Below are 15,844 nucleotides of genomic sequence, written 5' to 3'. Positions count from 1 at the left end.
CATTTGACACTGTACTACACAACATCCTTGTCTCTAAATTGGAGAGACATGACTTGATGGATGGACCACTAGGTGGATAAGGAATTTGCTGGAGTTGTAGTCAATGGCTTGATGTCAGGGTGCCCTCACCATTACTGCTCATTATGATAATTGTTTAGTGCTGTGAGTATACTTAAACTTTGCCTGGGAGAGGTTTTGTCTGGCAAGAATATTTCAGAACAACTTACTAATGATGGCATAAGCATGATCATATTCCCTGCACCTCTGTCTTGGTCTTGCTTAGTTTCCTAGTATAGATGTAGCCTATTGTATTTAATCTCAAAATATGAATGTATATTGTGGGTGTGTGGAAGCCCTCTACAAAAGTTGTTTTTTTGTTTTTGTTTTTTTTTTCAAAGACAATCTTGTGAGGGACAGATAAGATTTTTGCCTGACTCAGAAGAGCACAAAGTACTTTTTTATTTAATCTTTTTAAATATAAACAGAAATACTTCTGGATACAACTGGAGAAACCTCAGAGATTGGCTGGACCACTCACCCTTCTGATGGGGTAAGCATTTCTCTTGTCCATTCCTTGACCTTACCTCTGCTGGGATGATGTGCATGCAGTTGATAAAGAAAAGGAGACTGGAGCCAATGAGGCTTGGTTTATATTTTTGGACATAAGAACAATTTGAACATAGTCTGTTGCTCAGAACCAGAAGAGAAGAGGATAGTTGATATAATACTATTGCCTCTTCCTTACCTTCTTCCTTACCCCCTCCTTCAAAAATATTTATAAGATCTCTAGCCAACCCTCTACACAGACTAACTGTGGTGGAGTTGTGTAGGAGGGACTTCTGCTTTAATGTGTTCTTCAAAAAGTGGTCTCTTGTTCCTCTGTCTTACTTGTGTTGTGCATGTCTGTGGATATAAGAGATAGGGAAGTAGTGTGGAAAGGTGTGACTTTGTGACTTAAAGATACTCAGTGCTGTATGAGTTTTGTATGAGTTATGTCTTGCCACAGTTCTTTCTTACAGGCTTTAGAAGCTTTTCTTTACAAGGTAATACTTTGTTCTGTCTGTAGTGCTGTGCTGCACATGACAGCAGCAGGCTCAAATCTTGTCATAAACATAACAAAGAAAGAAAAAAAGGAAGGGAAGAAAGCCCATCCTGTGTTTCTGGCACAGTTGAACACTGAATCCCTATTTTTTATACTATTTCTTCTTCTTTTTCTCTTCCATACATCCATTATAGTGGGATGAAGTAAGTGTCCTGGATGACAAGAAGCGCCCGATCCGAACCTTTGAAGTCTGTAATGTGGGTGAACCAGGTCAGAATAACTGGTTGCGTACTCGTTTCATAGAACGACGTGGAGCTCACCGAGTCCATGTCCGCCTCCGTTTTTCAGTGAGGGACTGTGCCAGCATGCGCACTGTGGCCTCTTCTTGCAAGGAGACTTTCACACTCTATTACCACCAGTCAGATGCCGACATTGCCTCTCAGGAACTGCCAGAATGGCGTGAAGGCCCCTGGACCAAGGTGGATACTATTGCAGCTGATGAAAGCTTTTCCCAGGTGGACAGCACTGGGAAGGTGGTAAAGATGAATATTAAAGTACGCAGCTTTGGGCCACTCACTAAGCATGGCTTTTACCTGGCCTTCCAGGACTCAGGAGCCTGCATGTCCCTGGTGGCAGTCCAGGTCTTTTTCTATAAGTGCCCAGCTGTAGTGAAAGGATTTGCCTCTTTCCCTGAAACTTTTGCTGGAGGGGAAAGAACCTCACTGGTGGAGTCACCAGGGAAATGTGTAGCAAATGCTGAAGAGACAAACACAACTGGGTCTTCAGGTGTTCGATTGCACTGCAATGGAGAAGGGGAGTGGATGGTGGCCATTGGACGATGCACCTGCAAGGCTGGCTACCAACCTGTTGATGATGAACGAGCCTGCCAAGGTGAGAGGCTTTTTTTTCTACCCCACTTTGTTGGTCACTTTGTTGGTCCTGTGTTTGCATATTTGGCATTTGCCTGGGAGTTTGTTTGCATATTTGGAAGTTCACAGAGCTATGAGATGAGATAATTCTCATCAATAATGTCTAAGAAAGTGTTTACTAGCAGTCTCTTCTCTTTATGCTTCTAGTTTCTCAGACTAGTATTGGAGGGACCACTTGTTGGTGCTAAGAACATGTCTGGAAACTCCATTCAGGCCTTTGTTCAAGCTGCCTATTGGGTTCTGTCTGAAAAATGAGAAGTTGTAACTAACCAACTAAAATGTAGTTCCACTTCTTTACCGATGTGTAACAGTATTGAAGGAGAGATGCCACATGGAGCAGAGCTGACACCAGATCTAATACACTCTAGCATCTTAACTAGCTTGGGCCCTCTTGCTAGTGCTACTGAAAATAGTGGTCAGAAAGGAAAGGGGAAATAGCAGCAACCTGGTCATGGAACAGGGAGCATGGAGCAGGGGTCTGTGAGTCTGATTCAGTAAGGAACAGTGAAATGGTATTATCATTAGACTTCTAATGTGCTCTCTGTCTTGAGGCCAATGCTACTTTGTGTGAAATACTTGTAGGAGGAAGTAAAATAAATTGCCTATCACCCAGTAAAGGTATTTGGCCAAAGTCTTGCCAAACTGTCATGACATTTAATTCCATACCACCTGTGTCATGCTCAGGTCACACACTTCCCAATACATCCTCATTAATCACCACATATGGAATGTCCGTAAAATGTTAATAAAACGTCCACTGAGATCTTTTACTCCTTGACTGTTATGATGGTCACTCTGGGACAGGAGAGATGGTGTGTTGTGTGAAGTTACTGGATGCCAAAGCCAGCTCAGGTTGGGTCACTGCTGTACTTGTACTGTCTTGTAAGGCTTGTCCTCCATTGTTTTGAGTGTTTCCTTCTATAGGACTCCTTATAACATGCAACTCAGATCATGGGTTACAACAATTTAAAGGTATATCCATCACAATCTCCACTGCTTGTCCCTTTAGACCAGAGGTCCCTTCAGACAGATACCTGCTGTGTTGTGGTATTATCCACGGCCACAGGCACTCCGAAGTATTCTGGCATGGCCTTCTCCATGGACAGAGACACTGTAAGGTGTACCTGCTGTGGCACAGATTTCTCTGTGGCCACAGATGCTTCAAAGTGTACTTTGCTCCAGAGTGGACTTATCTGTGGCCAGAGATGCTTTGGGATGTATGTGCTCCCATGTGGATTCATCCACAAATCCATCTGACTCATGTTCAGTCTGGAGTTCCAGCCTGTTCAGTACAGGAGCATAGGAACAGCAGTGATGCCCTGGTCATCTGCTAGCCCAGGCACATGTCCACAGTTCTTATCAAAATGCTCCCAAGTACAGAAAACAAGATAATAAGGAGTAGAGCATGTGAAAGAAGCAAAAGCAACCACTAACAAACACTAGACTCTAACATACAGCAAGCAAGCTCTGTGGCAATTATAGGAACCTGCCAATTAGAAGCTAAACAGCTGTAATATCTAAAATTTGCTCTTGCATACTGTAATCAAACCTGTCATCATCTCGGAACCTTTGAGTTCTACATTGGGCATCAAAAAGGACTGTTGTGTTTTTACCCTGGCAGGCAGCTAAGTACCACACAACCACTCATGCACTGTCTCCAGGTGGGCTGGGGGAGATAAACAGAAAGGTAGAAGTGCAAGAATTTGTAGATTGAGATAAAGGTAGTTGACTAGGTAAAGCAAAAGCCATGCATGCAAACAAAACAAAAGAAGGAATTCATTTGCCACTTCCCATTGGCAGGCAGGTGTTCAGCCATGCCCAGGAAGGCAGGGCTCATCATGCGTAATGGTTTATTGGGAAGAAAAATGCCATTACTCCAAACACCATTACCACTCCTCCTCCTTCTTTACTCCAGCTTTTATTGTTGAGCTTGATGTCATATGGTATGGAATATCTCTATTCAGTTTGGGTCAGCTGTCCTGGCTGTGTCCCTTCCAACTTCTTGCACACCTCCAGTCTCCTAGCTATCAGGGCAGCATAAGATTCAGAAAAGTCCTTGTCTCTGTGTAAGCACTGATCTGCAACAACTAAGAACATCAGTGTGTTATCACCACTTTTCATCAAAAATCCAAAACACAGCATGGTATGAGTTCCTACAAAGACAATTGACTCTATCCCAGCCAAAACCACGACATGAATCTGAAAGTCATGATTGTCATGAATGTCTTCCCATCTCAACCTTAAGACAATCTATTAAACCAAAATGCTGCTTATGTTACTTATATAATTTTTTGTATAATGTTATTGTGGAGCTTCCTTGTTTTTGATATTCGGGTTCTTAATAATGTAAAATGTTGCTGCACCACAGTTAGTATTCTAAAAATTATATCTAATGTGGAACCCAGCTTCAGCTGCAGACACAATTTTAATGTTGGATTGTAACTTATTCAAGAGTTTGTCTAGGACATTGAGAGTACAAACATTTTGGTTAACACTGAGTTCAAATGCAGTGGGTAGTTAATGGTTGTCAGTGTGTTACCTAATTCCTGTTTCATTAAGTGATTGGGATTATGCAAAATAACATTATTAAAACACAGCTAATTGTGCTAGACACTTATGAAATGAATGTTGGACACTTATGAAAGGAAGTTGGTTAGTACTTTTTATTGTTTATTCTTTGAGAACAATTAAAATGTGTGCCTTTTGATTTTGCTCATCCTGAAAGAAACGTCACTACATTCATACAGCGCTGCTCCTGTGACAGAAAGCTCAGCCAGTCATATAGTATCTCTATATGGCTCTAGCACTGTTGTCTTTATCAGTAGTGTGACTATTCCAAAATCCAGGTAAACTGCCTGTCAATAATTCAGTATCAGACAGTAGTCATAAGTACTCCAAAAATATTGAAATTAGGCTTGCCAAATAAAAATGAGGATTTTTTTTTCTATATTCTTGAAGGTTCCATTTTTTCTAGTCTTCAATGAATGCTGATACTCCTCTGCAGCCTGTTATTGCAGGAGCTGAACATATATAAGAATGAACAAATATTTTAAGGATTACAACTGAAATAATGACAGTCTATCAAACTACAGAACACTACACCCATTAGTCATTTCCTCAGCTTAGAACAGGCAAAAATTAGAAAAAAGAACCAACTAGTCAACTTGAATGTTAGAAGGTAATTTTTCTCCTCATGGTTTTCGCAAAATTTTCTGGCTTGACAGCCATTCCTCATCTCCTCTTCTGCTAAAAATACGTTGCTGTCTTGTCTGAATGGAGCCACGTTCTGCTAGTGTACTTTGTGCTCTTGCTTGCTTATTATCTTTGCACAGAGTCCTTTCCAGTACTTCTCTGTGTATATTCAGTTCTTCCTGTGAACAAAAGGACACTGGGATATATATAGTGTTCTTTATGAAATACATAGCAAAAGCAGTAGCCTAAGAGCAGATCTCTACTGAACATCCTGCATAGACCTCTTTTTATCAAGACTAGAGAGTGAACTATAGGATAGAAAGGCGAAGCAAGTTCTCTTATGCTGTAGTAGAGGAGTGTGGGGGCATTTCCCTCCTCCTCACCATATGGAAGCCTGCGGAGTCCTTTCTGGACCAGCTGTTACCTCTTTATTTAGTACAAAGAATCTGACAAGAAGCATTCAAAGTAGATATCTTTGTCTCTCCTGCTACCTTTCCAAGATAACTTTGTCTCTCCTGACCCCTACCATGACTTAAGATATTCTTTCTTTCGTTTAATAAGACTGTCTGTTGGTTCTTACTATACGGCAAATTTATCCAGCTAATCAGAAAAGTGAAATAACATCCATGAGCAGTTAACCCTCCAGGTGATACAGGATATAGTGTGTGTTGGGGATTCACTTTTTACTGTATCAAAGTAAACTTCTTCTCATGCTCAACAGCCAGAGAAAGGAATGGCAGTTTACAGAAGGAAAATGAAGGTTCGAACCCTGGTTTATTTTCTTCCTGTAGGTGTATATAAACAGGGTGCCTTGCCTTGCAGGGTTTCCTGCAACTCTAAGGGCTTTTCCATACAGAGGGCCTAGTATGGAAAGTTCTAGGTGATTGGGCCATCCTAGGTTACTGGTTCCCAAAATTCTGGATTGATTGGCTTCTTTCAAATTGACAGATTCATTAATGAAAATGGTTGTTCCTGAATTCCATCCTCACAAACCTGTTTACAATGTGATACATTTCTTGGTATTCAGTACCCACTGCTTATCCAGGGCTTTTAGCTAAAAGTCATGTGGTGTTTAAGTTACCAGATGCTTTTGCAAATAGTGCTCAGAATTCACAACTAAAACATTTTTTTTAAATATTTCAAAAATGAGAATGTGGGGAAAAAAGAGAAATGACTACTTGATAAAAGTGCTAAGCTGACACTTTTAAAAGAAGTAAAGTGAGCTTGAGGTCAGTGAAATAAAACTATTAGTTTAATAATATGAAATTTCTCTTTTTTCCTTTTCATGTCCAAAATACAAATTAATTCCAGTGCAGTTCTGTCAATCAAGCTCTATGTCTGTTTTTTGTTTGTTTGTTTGTTTGTTTGTTTTTTCCTGTCCCATAGTAGTATCCAATATGATGTCTGCCCCGTATCACTGAAAATGTGCTATTGCTATGTGTGTACCCCTACATCTGTAATTACCAACTGACTATCCACTTGCTGTTTCTGTAGCTCAGGGGATCGACTTTTATCCCTTTATCCAGTTTTGATGTCTGAGGGAAAGATTGTTGGAGTACAGGAAGGAACACAGGTTGAACCATATTTTGAAAGGGATGGAGCGGAGGGAGCTATGTAGATCATGAGATCTAAATATCCTTGTTGGGTATCATAATGTATGGGACTTTTTGTGTCAAGGTTTTAGTCATGGTAGAGACTGAAGGGGTATCTTCTGTTGGAAAAGGCTAGGGGATTTCCCATGCCAGACAACTGTTTCCAGTTGGTTCTGCAATGCCCAACTGCAGGACAGAGCTGAGCTGATCAGATATGTATGGCACTTCTGGGCAAACAATATTTAAGGTCAGAAAACATCAGACAGAGAGAGGAGGAGGGACTAGAAAGAGAGAAATAGCAGAGGGAACACCAAGGTCAGAGAAGGAGGAGGAGGAGATAGGTAGTCCAGGCACCATAGCAGATACTCTCTGCAGCCTGTGGAGGAATCCATGCCAGAGCAGATACCCACACTGCAGCCTTTGGAAGACTCCGTGATGGAGCAGATAGGTATTTTTTCACAGAACTGCAGCCTGTGGAGAGTCCATGCTGGGGCAGGGAAAAAGTGTGCGAGGAAAGAAGCTGCAGAGAGAAACTGCTATGCACTGACTGCACACCCTCCATTCTCCTCTGTGCTGCTTACGTGGGGTAGAAGAGTGAGGGAGTTAAGTTAAGCTTGGGAGTGGAAAGGTGTCGTTTTAATGTGTTTTGGTTTGGTTTGGTTTGGTTTGGTTTGGTTTGGTTTGGTGGTTTTTTGTTTGTTTGTTTGTTTTCTTTTTCTTTTTTTTTTTTCTTTTTCTTTTTTCTCACTACCCAAATTTCTTTTAATCAGCTATAAATTAATTTTCCCCAAGCCAAGTCAGTTTTGCCTGTGATTGTAATCAGTAAGCAATTCTCTGTCTTACCTCAATTCATAAGCATTCACATCCTATTTTCTCCCCATGTCTTGCTGAAGAAGGGGAGTGGCTGGGTGAGCATTTGTCTGTTTGCCAAGATTAACCCACCACACACAGTTATCTCCTCTCTTCTTTCCCTGTATGTTTCTAGAAGTATTAGGGAAGAAATAGTTCTGCCTGGCTTCTGTATTAGCTATAGGCTCTTCTTTCATAGGATGCAGGAGTATATGAAGAAGTCAGCTGGAGAGGATAAAATTGACAGTCTCTTGTGACCACATGCAGACCCTTCTGATTGCAGAAGGAATCACAACTGTATTACTGATAGTTGGAGGAGCAAATAACTGTGCAGAGTTGTTTGAGGGCTGGTATGGGAAGAATATTGAATGATTATTTTATGTGTTATGAAAAGATGTCCTTCCTTACCAGCTTGGTTAATTTTTATTTTTATTTTTTTGTAAATATAGGATCCTAAATAAATGTTAAGATTTATGTTAAAGCATAAACTTCAATAATCTGCTAAGAAATATGCATGTGCTGCTAGTATAAAATATATACAATAAACCTTTTTCAAATCTTAGTCACTTAAAAGATGCTTTCTACAAAACCAAAGAATAATTTAGGTTGCAGGGACCTGTGGAAATCCTCTGCTCCGACCCCACTCTCACAGCAGGACCAAAGTGTGTTAGGTCACTCAAGGTCTATTCTAGTCTAGTTGTCATTACTCCTAAAGATGAAGATTCCACAACATCCTTTAGCAACTGTCCCCAATGTTTTGTGACATGGTGAAATTTCTTTTTCCTATATAGCAGGAGATTGTAATAAGATGTAATAAGAGATTATTGCAACTTGTGTCTGTGGCATCATGTCCTATTGAGTATTGGTTGATAGTCGGCTGAATATGAGCCAGCAGTGTGCTCAGGTGGCCAAGAAGGCCAACGGCATCCTGGCTTGCATAAGAAGCAGTTGTGGACAGCAGGTCTAGGGAAGTGATTGTCCTCCTGTACTCGGCTCTGGTGAGGCCGCACCTCGAGTACTGTGTTCAGTTTTGGGCCCCTGGCTACAAGAAGGGCATCGAAGTGCTCAAAAGAGTCCAGAGAAGGGTGACGAAGCTGGTGAAGGGTCTGGAGAACAAGTCCTACAAGGAGCGGCTGAGGGAACTGGGTTTGTTCAGCCTGGAGAAAAGGAGGCTCAGGGGCGACCTTATCGCTCTCTACAGGTACCTTAAAGGAGGCTGTAGTGAGGTGGGGGTTGGTCTGTTCTCCCATGTGCCTGGTGACAGGATGAGGGGGAATGGGCTAAAGTTGCGCCACAGGTGTTTTAGGTTGGATATTAGGAAGAACTTCTTTACTGAGAGGGTTGTGAGGCATTGGAGTGGGCTCCCCAGGGAAGTGGTGGAGTCACCATCCCTGGAGGTCTTTAAAAGACGTTTAGATGTTAAACTTAGCGATATGGTTTAGTGGAGAACTTGTTAGTGTTAGGTCAGAGGTTGGACTCGGTGATCTTGAGGTCTTTTCCAACCTAGAAAATTCTGTGATTCTGTGATAATAGTCTTCCTGATTAGCAGTTCCTCAGTTAATCATCCTTTAGACATCTCCAAGGCCTGGGTCATCTTTCCCTTTCCTCAAAGAACGTATTTTATCTCTTTCATACAAAACAGAGTTAGCTATTGACTGGTATCACCTACACTGTCTTTATATACTCACATTAGGTGGCTAATGCCAGCAGTAAGATTCCCCCAGCAGTAGCATTCCCCCAGCAGCCTTTTCTTCTTTGAAATTAACAAACCCAGTGCTCTTAGTCTCTCCTGAGTGAGAAAACTTCATTGAAGTAAACTCATGTTTGGTAATACTGCTTGGCATCTTGTGCTAGATTATGTATTTATATATTATTTTTCTTTATTGCTTCTTTCTTCAGCTTCTGAAGTTTATTCTGCTACATGCACACATTTTGGTTCTTTTCATGTGATTTTCCTTCTGTCCAGTGATTGCTCTGTACTCATATTCCCTTCTTTCCCAGCCCAAGTTTTCCTTTCATTTCACCTTTTTTGCTTCACACAGTCCATTCCCTAATGGTCTTCACAATGTATAACTAGTTCATCCCAGCAGTTCATTAGGAAACAGTTCTCAGTCACTTAATCTGTTTTATCTCAGTTGATTTTATTTTCCCCTTTTTTTAATAAGGCAAAACCAAAACAACCCACACTCTTCTCTCCTTGTTTCTTTCACTTCCCACTGTCTGTTCCCCACCTAACCAGCTGTAGAAACTATAAATCTCTAGATCAACCTAGGGGGCTATTACTATACTATGCCTCAAATACTCCTATATTCATTTATTCCTCCAAGTTTGGCTCCAGTGCCAGATTTGATGCTCTGTTCATTTTTCATATTCTCACATCTAGTATTCATTCTTGCTGTAGAAACAGATAATTCCTAATGTAAATCTCTCCTGAAATCTAATTATTCTATGCTGTTAAAAGTAAGTTTGAACTCGTGAACTGTTTCTAAATAAACTGAAAGGAATCGTCTTTCTGATATGTGTATTCTTGACCATACTTAAATTTTTTCCACTGTTCTTTTTTAATCTTGTTACTCCTCTCTTTGTATCTTGATTGAATTCTGAGCTTCTTGGGAAACCTGCTTATTTGTGCTTTTTTTTTTCTAAGATACTTTGTGTACTGTCATAAGAGGCAGTTGGCTGTCCCTTTGTTTACTTGCAAAAAACAAAAACAAAAACAAAAACAAAAAACAAAAAACACAATGTTTTTGAGTGTTCTTTTGGTCCTTGGCATTTGTCTTACTGACATGAGGTTACTATTAGTGAAAATTAAAAAACAAAATCTAAAATCTATTATATTGTTCATGTTTTTAAAGATGCCTAGCTTTTATTATTAATAGGCATATTATGCTTTAATTCAGTGTACTGCAAAATAGTTTATATTTACTGATAGTAGCCAAGCACACACAGTGTATCATTGGTTTGATGACATACTAGTGTAAAACACAGTTTATATCTCTAAACCCTAAAAATATGTAATGATTTTCTGTGATTATTATGGTGTTATAATCTTCTGAATGTCCATTCCATGCTGACACTTTGCTTATCTTTAGGGCTTCCCATCACCCCTTCTCTCAGAATCTAGTGACTGCACAACCTCAGAGGGTGACAGCATAGACAATTGCCAAATAATGTTTTTTCTTTTCCTCTGTTTATCTGTTAGACTGCTTTACCAACAGATCAGACAGGTGAATTGACTTACTTTGAAACCACACAATCAAAATAGATCCAATGCAAGTAAAGGGGTGAGGGTCTGATTTTTCAAGGATTAGTCATTATTAGATAAGTTAGCAATGTGAAACTGTAGTCCTGAGCTGAAGAAAACAAGACCTTGAAGAAAACAGGGAGACTAGTAGTCTTGAGCTAGCAAAAGCAAAGCAGATGAGGGATGAAAGCAAGAAAACAAGAATTAAGAAAGCAGCTGAAGATTACAGACTGACCTTTTGCTCATTAAAGGTCATCAGTATATTTAAAACCACACCCACCAAAATGGAAATGTATGGAAATATGGGATTTGGTGTTCGCCCCTCTGGTCCTCTGTAACACACATGCTCAATAGAGATAAGTTAGGTGAACTAAAACAACCAATCAGAAGTAGCTAGAGAGATGATTTCACAAGTTAGGTGTGTATAAATATTGGCACTTCAAGTAAGAAATGTGCTTTCTTTGCAAAAGATCGCCAAGCACCTGATTCTGCAGAATTCATTATTTAATAGACTTTCATGTAGATTCCAACTCGCAGTGCCTATTGGACAGGTGTATTGGGAACAAACCTTCGGATAACAAAACCATGTCCTAAGGCTCACTAACGCTGTTTTAAACTGAAGTAACAGGACAGACATAAAATGTTTGTGTAAATATTCCAAGTGATTAGAGAAGAAAGTAGCATCTGGGCAGGTACAAATGTATATCTCTTTTCTGACCTCTTGCTCAAAACAGGCTCAAAAAAAAGGTCAGACAGGTTGCTCAAGAGCATTTTTTCAATGTGGTCTTGAAAATCTCCAGGAATAGAAACTGCATAACCTCTCCAAGTAAATTTTCCTAGTGCTTGATGGTCCTCATGGTAGTAAAGACTTCCTTATATCTAGTCAGAACATTTTGTGTTTCAATTTGTGCCTGCTGTCTCTCATCTTTCTACTGTGCACGGATGTGAAGAACCTGGCTCTATCTTTCTAATAAGGTCTTTGTAGTTTTTGGAAGCCTGCTTCTGGATTTCATGTTCTCCAGGTCCTTCACAGGGCAAGTACTCCAGCTGTGTAACTATTTCAGTGGCCCTTTGCTGAGCTTGCTCCAGTTTTTCAACAACATTGAGGGATCCAAAACCAGATACAGTAATTTCAATGCAATCCTAAAAACTGCATCTCTGCTAGATATTCCCATAACTCTAGGGGCCTGTCTTCTTTCATTCAGTCCTACAAGTGCAATTTAAATGACAAATATTTTCAGATTATTGACAGTATCAAAGCCAATAGATCTCTTCTGGCCTTAGAAGAGTTCCTTTCACCTGACCTCCCCAAGGGGTTGTCTTGTAATACTGTTGTGCTCTCTTTCATAGTATGGCAGAAACAAGAAGCAAATTGGCAACTTAGAGAGAATGATCTGATTAAAACTGGTAAATCCCATGCAATAATGTTTCTTTGACTTTACCTTACTCTGCAACACAAACGTCTTTTGCTATGTCAGTTCTGAAAAGGTGGCTGTGGGAATTATGTATGTGTGTGAAAAAGTTGGGCAGCTTTTCCTGTATATCTTGTTTTCTGGGCCAGCAACAACACCCTGGATGCATGACCCTTTAGCCTTTTTCTTTACTTTTGTATATTGACTTTCTCTCCTCTCATGGTCCAAAAAGCTTTGCTAATCTAGTACCTGGACAAATCCTCTATCTGCACTGTAGTCAAAGACAGTCTTTCCCAGACATGTCTGTTTTGCTTTAGAACAGTCAAAAAAACTGACACATTTTAAAATGGAGACTTTCTCCTAAGGAGAATGGAGATTTTCTCCTAAGGAGTAGAGAAAAGATCTCCACAGAACTCTTGTTTGACTGCCTCAGTCAAAAGGAGAGTGATATTATGCTCTTCTAAATGTTCTCTTAAATCTCTTCTCATTTCCAAATCAGGTCTGGGTGCAAAAAGTCAAAGTGTTACCCTAACGTCTATCCCGTGCCCTAAAAAATTGTATTGGGGGTACATACAGCTCTGTTGAAGTTTCTTTCTGTCCTTGGTCCTTCTCCTTGCTGTATTTTTTTTATGCTCTCAGAAGCTTTACTGTCAGCTCTTATTGTCCAAGTCAGCTTTTCTTTATGCCTTTTCTTCTCTCGTCTTCTTTGGTTCTTTTTCTATCCCCTCCTACACATACCCCATGATCCCAGAGCTTTTCTCTGCTGTTTTGATGTTAGAAGTCTGTCAGAAACTGCTTCTCCAGCCTCCCAGGTGGAACATTTCCCCATGGAGCACTCAGGCTAATGCAGACAAAGCAGAAGAGAGTGCTCTAGGGTGGAGCTGAGGGAAATTGGGTCAGCATCTCTGAGACAAGCTGTGACCAACTAAACTGTTGTGGCATTCTGACACAGTGCCAAGATGTGAAAAATAGCTGAGACAAACTGAGAGAAAAGCTCTTGCATAGTCCAAACTCTGCCTTCACCTTTCATAGTAGCCTTGACTTAATGGGAAGTGACAGCTTTTTCTATCCCTTGAGGTTCTAGCTCTGCTACCCTCTGTCCTTACATTAGACACTGTCAATCAATTAGTACTAAATCTCTGTTTTCCTGGAAAGTACTGGTGCCTTTGGGATGGCACAGTGACAAGGCCTGTGTTTTTTGTGAAGTTTTTCCACAGGCACACAGTGGAGGTGTTTCGGGAGAAGCTGCTCTTGTTCAGGCTTTCTTTGGGATGGTCCTAAGAAGGTGATGTTCATTAAAGCAATGCATGTCAGTCTTAGTGATGGTGGGTTCTTTTCAACTTGGGTATTCATTATGACTGCCACCAGTGAGCACAGTAGTTATCTGCAGAGATTGTAGGACCGCAGGAAATGAATGTGATGTCATGATCTGCAATTAAGGGGGGAGTGTAAGGTGCATGAAAAGTGAAAAATCTCATGGTGTGAAGAAGGCAATCCTGCAGAAACAAAATAGAGCCGAACACTGTGGAAAGACAGCCCTAGGCTCACTATAACTGCTGGACTAAAAAAAGGTGTCTTTTACCTATTTAGATTGCCAGGAATTCCCCTTCCCTTCCCTTCCCTTCCCTTCCCTTCCCTTCCCTTCCCTTCCCTTCCCTTCCCTTCCCTTTTCCTTCCCTTCCCTTCCCTTCCCTTCCCTTCCCTTCCCTTCCCTTCCCTTCCCTTCCCTTCCCTTCCCTTCCCTTCCCTTCCCTTCCCTTCCCTTCCCTTCCCTTCCCTTCCCTTCCCTTCCCTTCCCTTCCCTTCCCTTCCCTTCCCTTCCCTTCCCTTCCCCTGAAACTTTTATATCTTATTTATAGAGTGACTGGACTGAGGCAGTGCCAGGAAATGCTACATATCATGGGAATGACTGTTGTTGCTATCTGTGAGCTGAATGAAGTGAGACAGCATATCTTAGGCAATTTTGGAAAGGGATGAAGATGCCCACAAACTTAACTATCTCCCTGATTGGGTACAGAGGCAGGGGTCTGAGTTCAGATGGAAGCAGGTGTGTGACAGCTGTAGGCCCTGACCATGGGAGGCTGTTCTTTACCTACATGGAGACCATGGAGACAAGTTAGTCTCTGCCATATTGGCCAAAATGTAAGTAACTAGAAATTTTAGGTCATAGTTTGCTTGGTTTTTTTTTTTGTTTTGTTTTGTTTTGTTTTGTTTTGATTTTTTTCCCCTAATTATCTTTGCATTAGGAATGCAGGGGAAATGTGAATCATGTTTAATCTTTAGAAATCAACTTAGCTTCAAGTATGCTATATGATTTCATTTTCTGTGGGGTTTGTTTGTTTTGTTTCGTTCTTGACTGTAGACAGTAGAAATCCCTGGGGACACAAAAAAGGTTTTCAGAGCATGATCCTTTCTCAGTATCTGCCCTCTCTCCTGGAAAGACCAGCGTGAGACCATAGGATCATAGGTTCATGTAGAGCAGTGTAGTGATTAATTTGTTTCACCAGACAATATAACCACTTCAGAGAGATCTCTCCTCCAAAGTTGTTCTGTACTACTCTTAATAGCTCTCCAGCTGCCATTTCTGTTATATGGGTTGAACTGACCATGTGAGTCTCTTCCCTACTGATTTTTTTTACGCTTTTTTGTTTATCTTGTTTGAACGTATTTTTTCAGATTCCTCCCTCAGAGGGGTCCTGTCAATCCTATTCCCATTTTTCTTCTGAACATCTAAAATGAGATGTTTCCTAGTGGCAAGAATTTTCCCTTTCACTGTTCCCCATCCTCTGACAATCATGTATATGTGGTGAAAACTCTGACAGTGGGGCAGCCGGGACCAGAGTGATCTGACCAGACATTTTAATTTGCCTGTGTTCAAGAGAAATCACAGAATCATGGAATGGCTGAGCTTAGAAAAGGCCTCTGGAGGTCATCATATCTAACCCCCCTGCGCAAGCAGTTTGTTGCAAGAAAATATGGATGAGAATTACTTGTAAGAAAAAAAAAATCATGTTCAGTTTAGCATTCTCAAGTTTGAAATAAATACAGAAGACCCAATAAAATGGTAAATTTTTATTTACCATTTATTCATAAATGTTGGATGAGAACCGCCCATTGGTAATGCTCATAGTGTCAGTATAGATGTACTTGCCAAGAAATGTGAAAATTATATTCTACATCTGTGACTGTCAGCAGAGTCTTAAACTGAATGAATGAATGAATGAATGAACGAACGAACGAACGAATGAAGGGGATACGCTTCATAAAGTGGAAAAATCTTATTTCCTTTGTATTTTTTCTCATAGGAGCATAGGGACAGAACTTTCTGTATGAAAATAATTTGACTTTCTGCTGGATAAAGGTCTGAAGGCAAAGGCACTTGCTCTTTTCATAGAATCACAGAATGGCCAAGGTTGGAAGGGACCTCTGAAGACCATAAAGTCCAATCCCCCCAGCAGAGCAGGATCACCTAGAGCACGTTGCGCAAGGTGGCATCCAGGCAGGTTTTGAATAGCTCCAGAGAAGAAGACTCCACAACCTCTCTGGGCAACCTGTCCCAGTGCTCTGTCACCCTCACAGTAAAG

General features: G+C 40.7%; 1 protein-coding gene across 5 annotated transcripts in view; it reads left to right on the top strand.

Moving 5' to 3' along the window:
* Nucleotides 1–15,844, top strand: part of EPHB6 (EPH receptor B6) — an 85,943-nt gene that overhangs the window by 27,132 nt on the left and 42,967 nt on the right. For all 5 annotated transcript variants that reach the window (XM_084502127.1, XM_084502128.1, XM_084502126.1 and 2 more), the window contains exons 3-4: nucleotides 486–550; nucleotides 1,237–1,933. In XM_084502127.1, coding sequence (XP_084358253.1) covers nucleotides 486–550; nucleotides 1,237–1,933 — 762 coding nt within the window. The remainder of the gene's footprint in view (nucleotides 1–485; nucleotides 551–1,236; nucleotides 1,934–15,844) is intronic.

The sequence above is a fragment of the Aythya ferina genome, assembly GCF_964211825.1.
Source record: "Aythya ferina genome assembly, chromosome: 1".
In the NCBI taxonomy this organism is placed as follows: Eukaryota; Metazoa; Chordata; class Aves; order Anseriformes; family Anatidae; genus Aythya; species Aythya ferina.
Note: the sequence above shows the minus strand (reverse complement) of the source record. Positions and strands in the feature narration are given on the sequence as shown.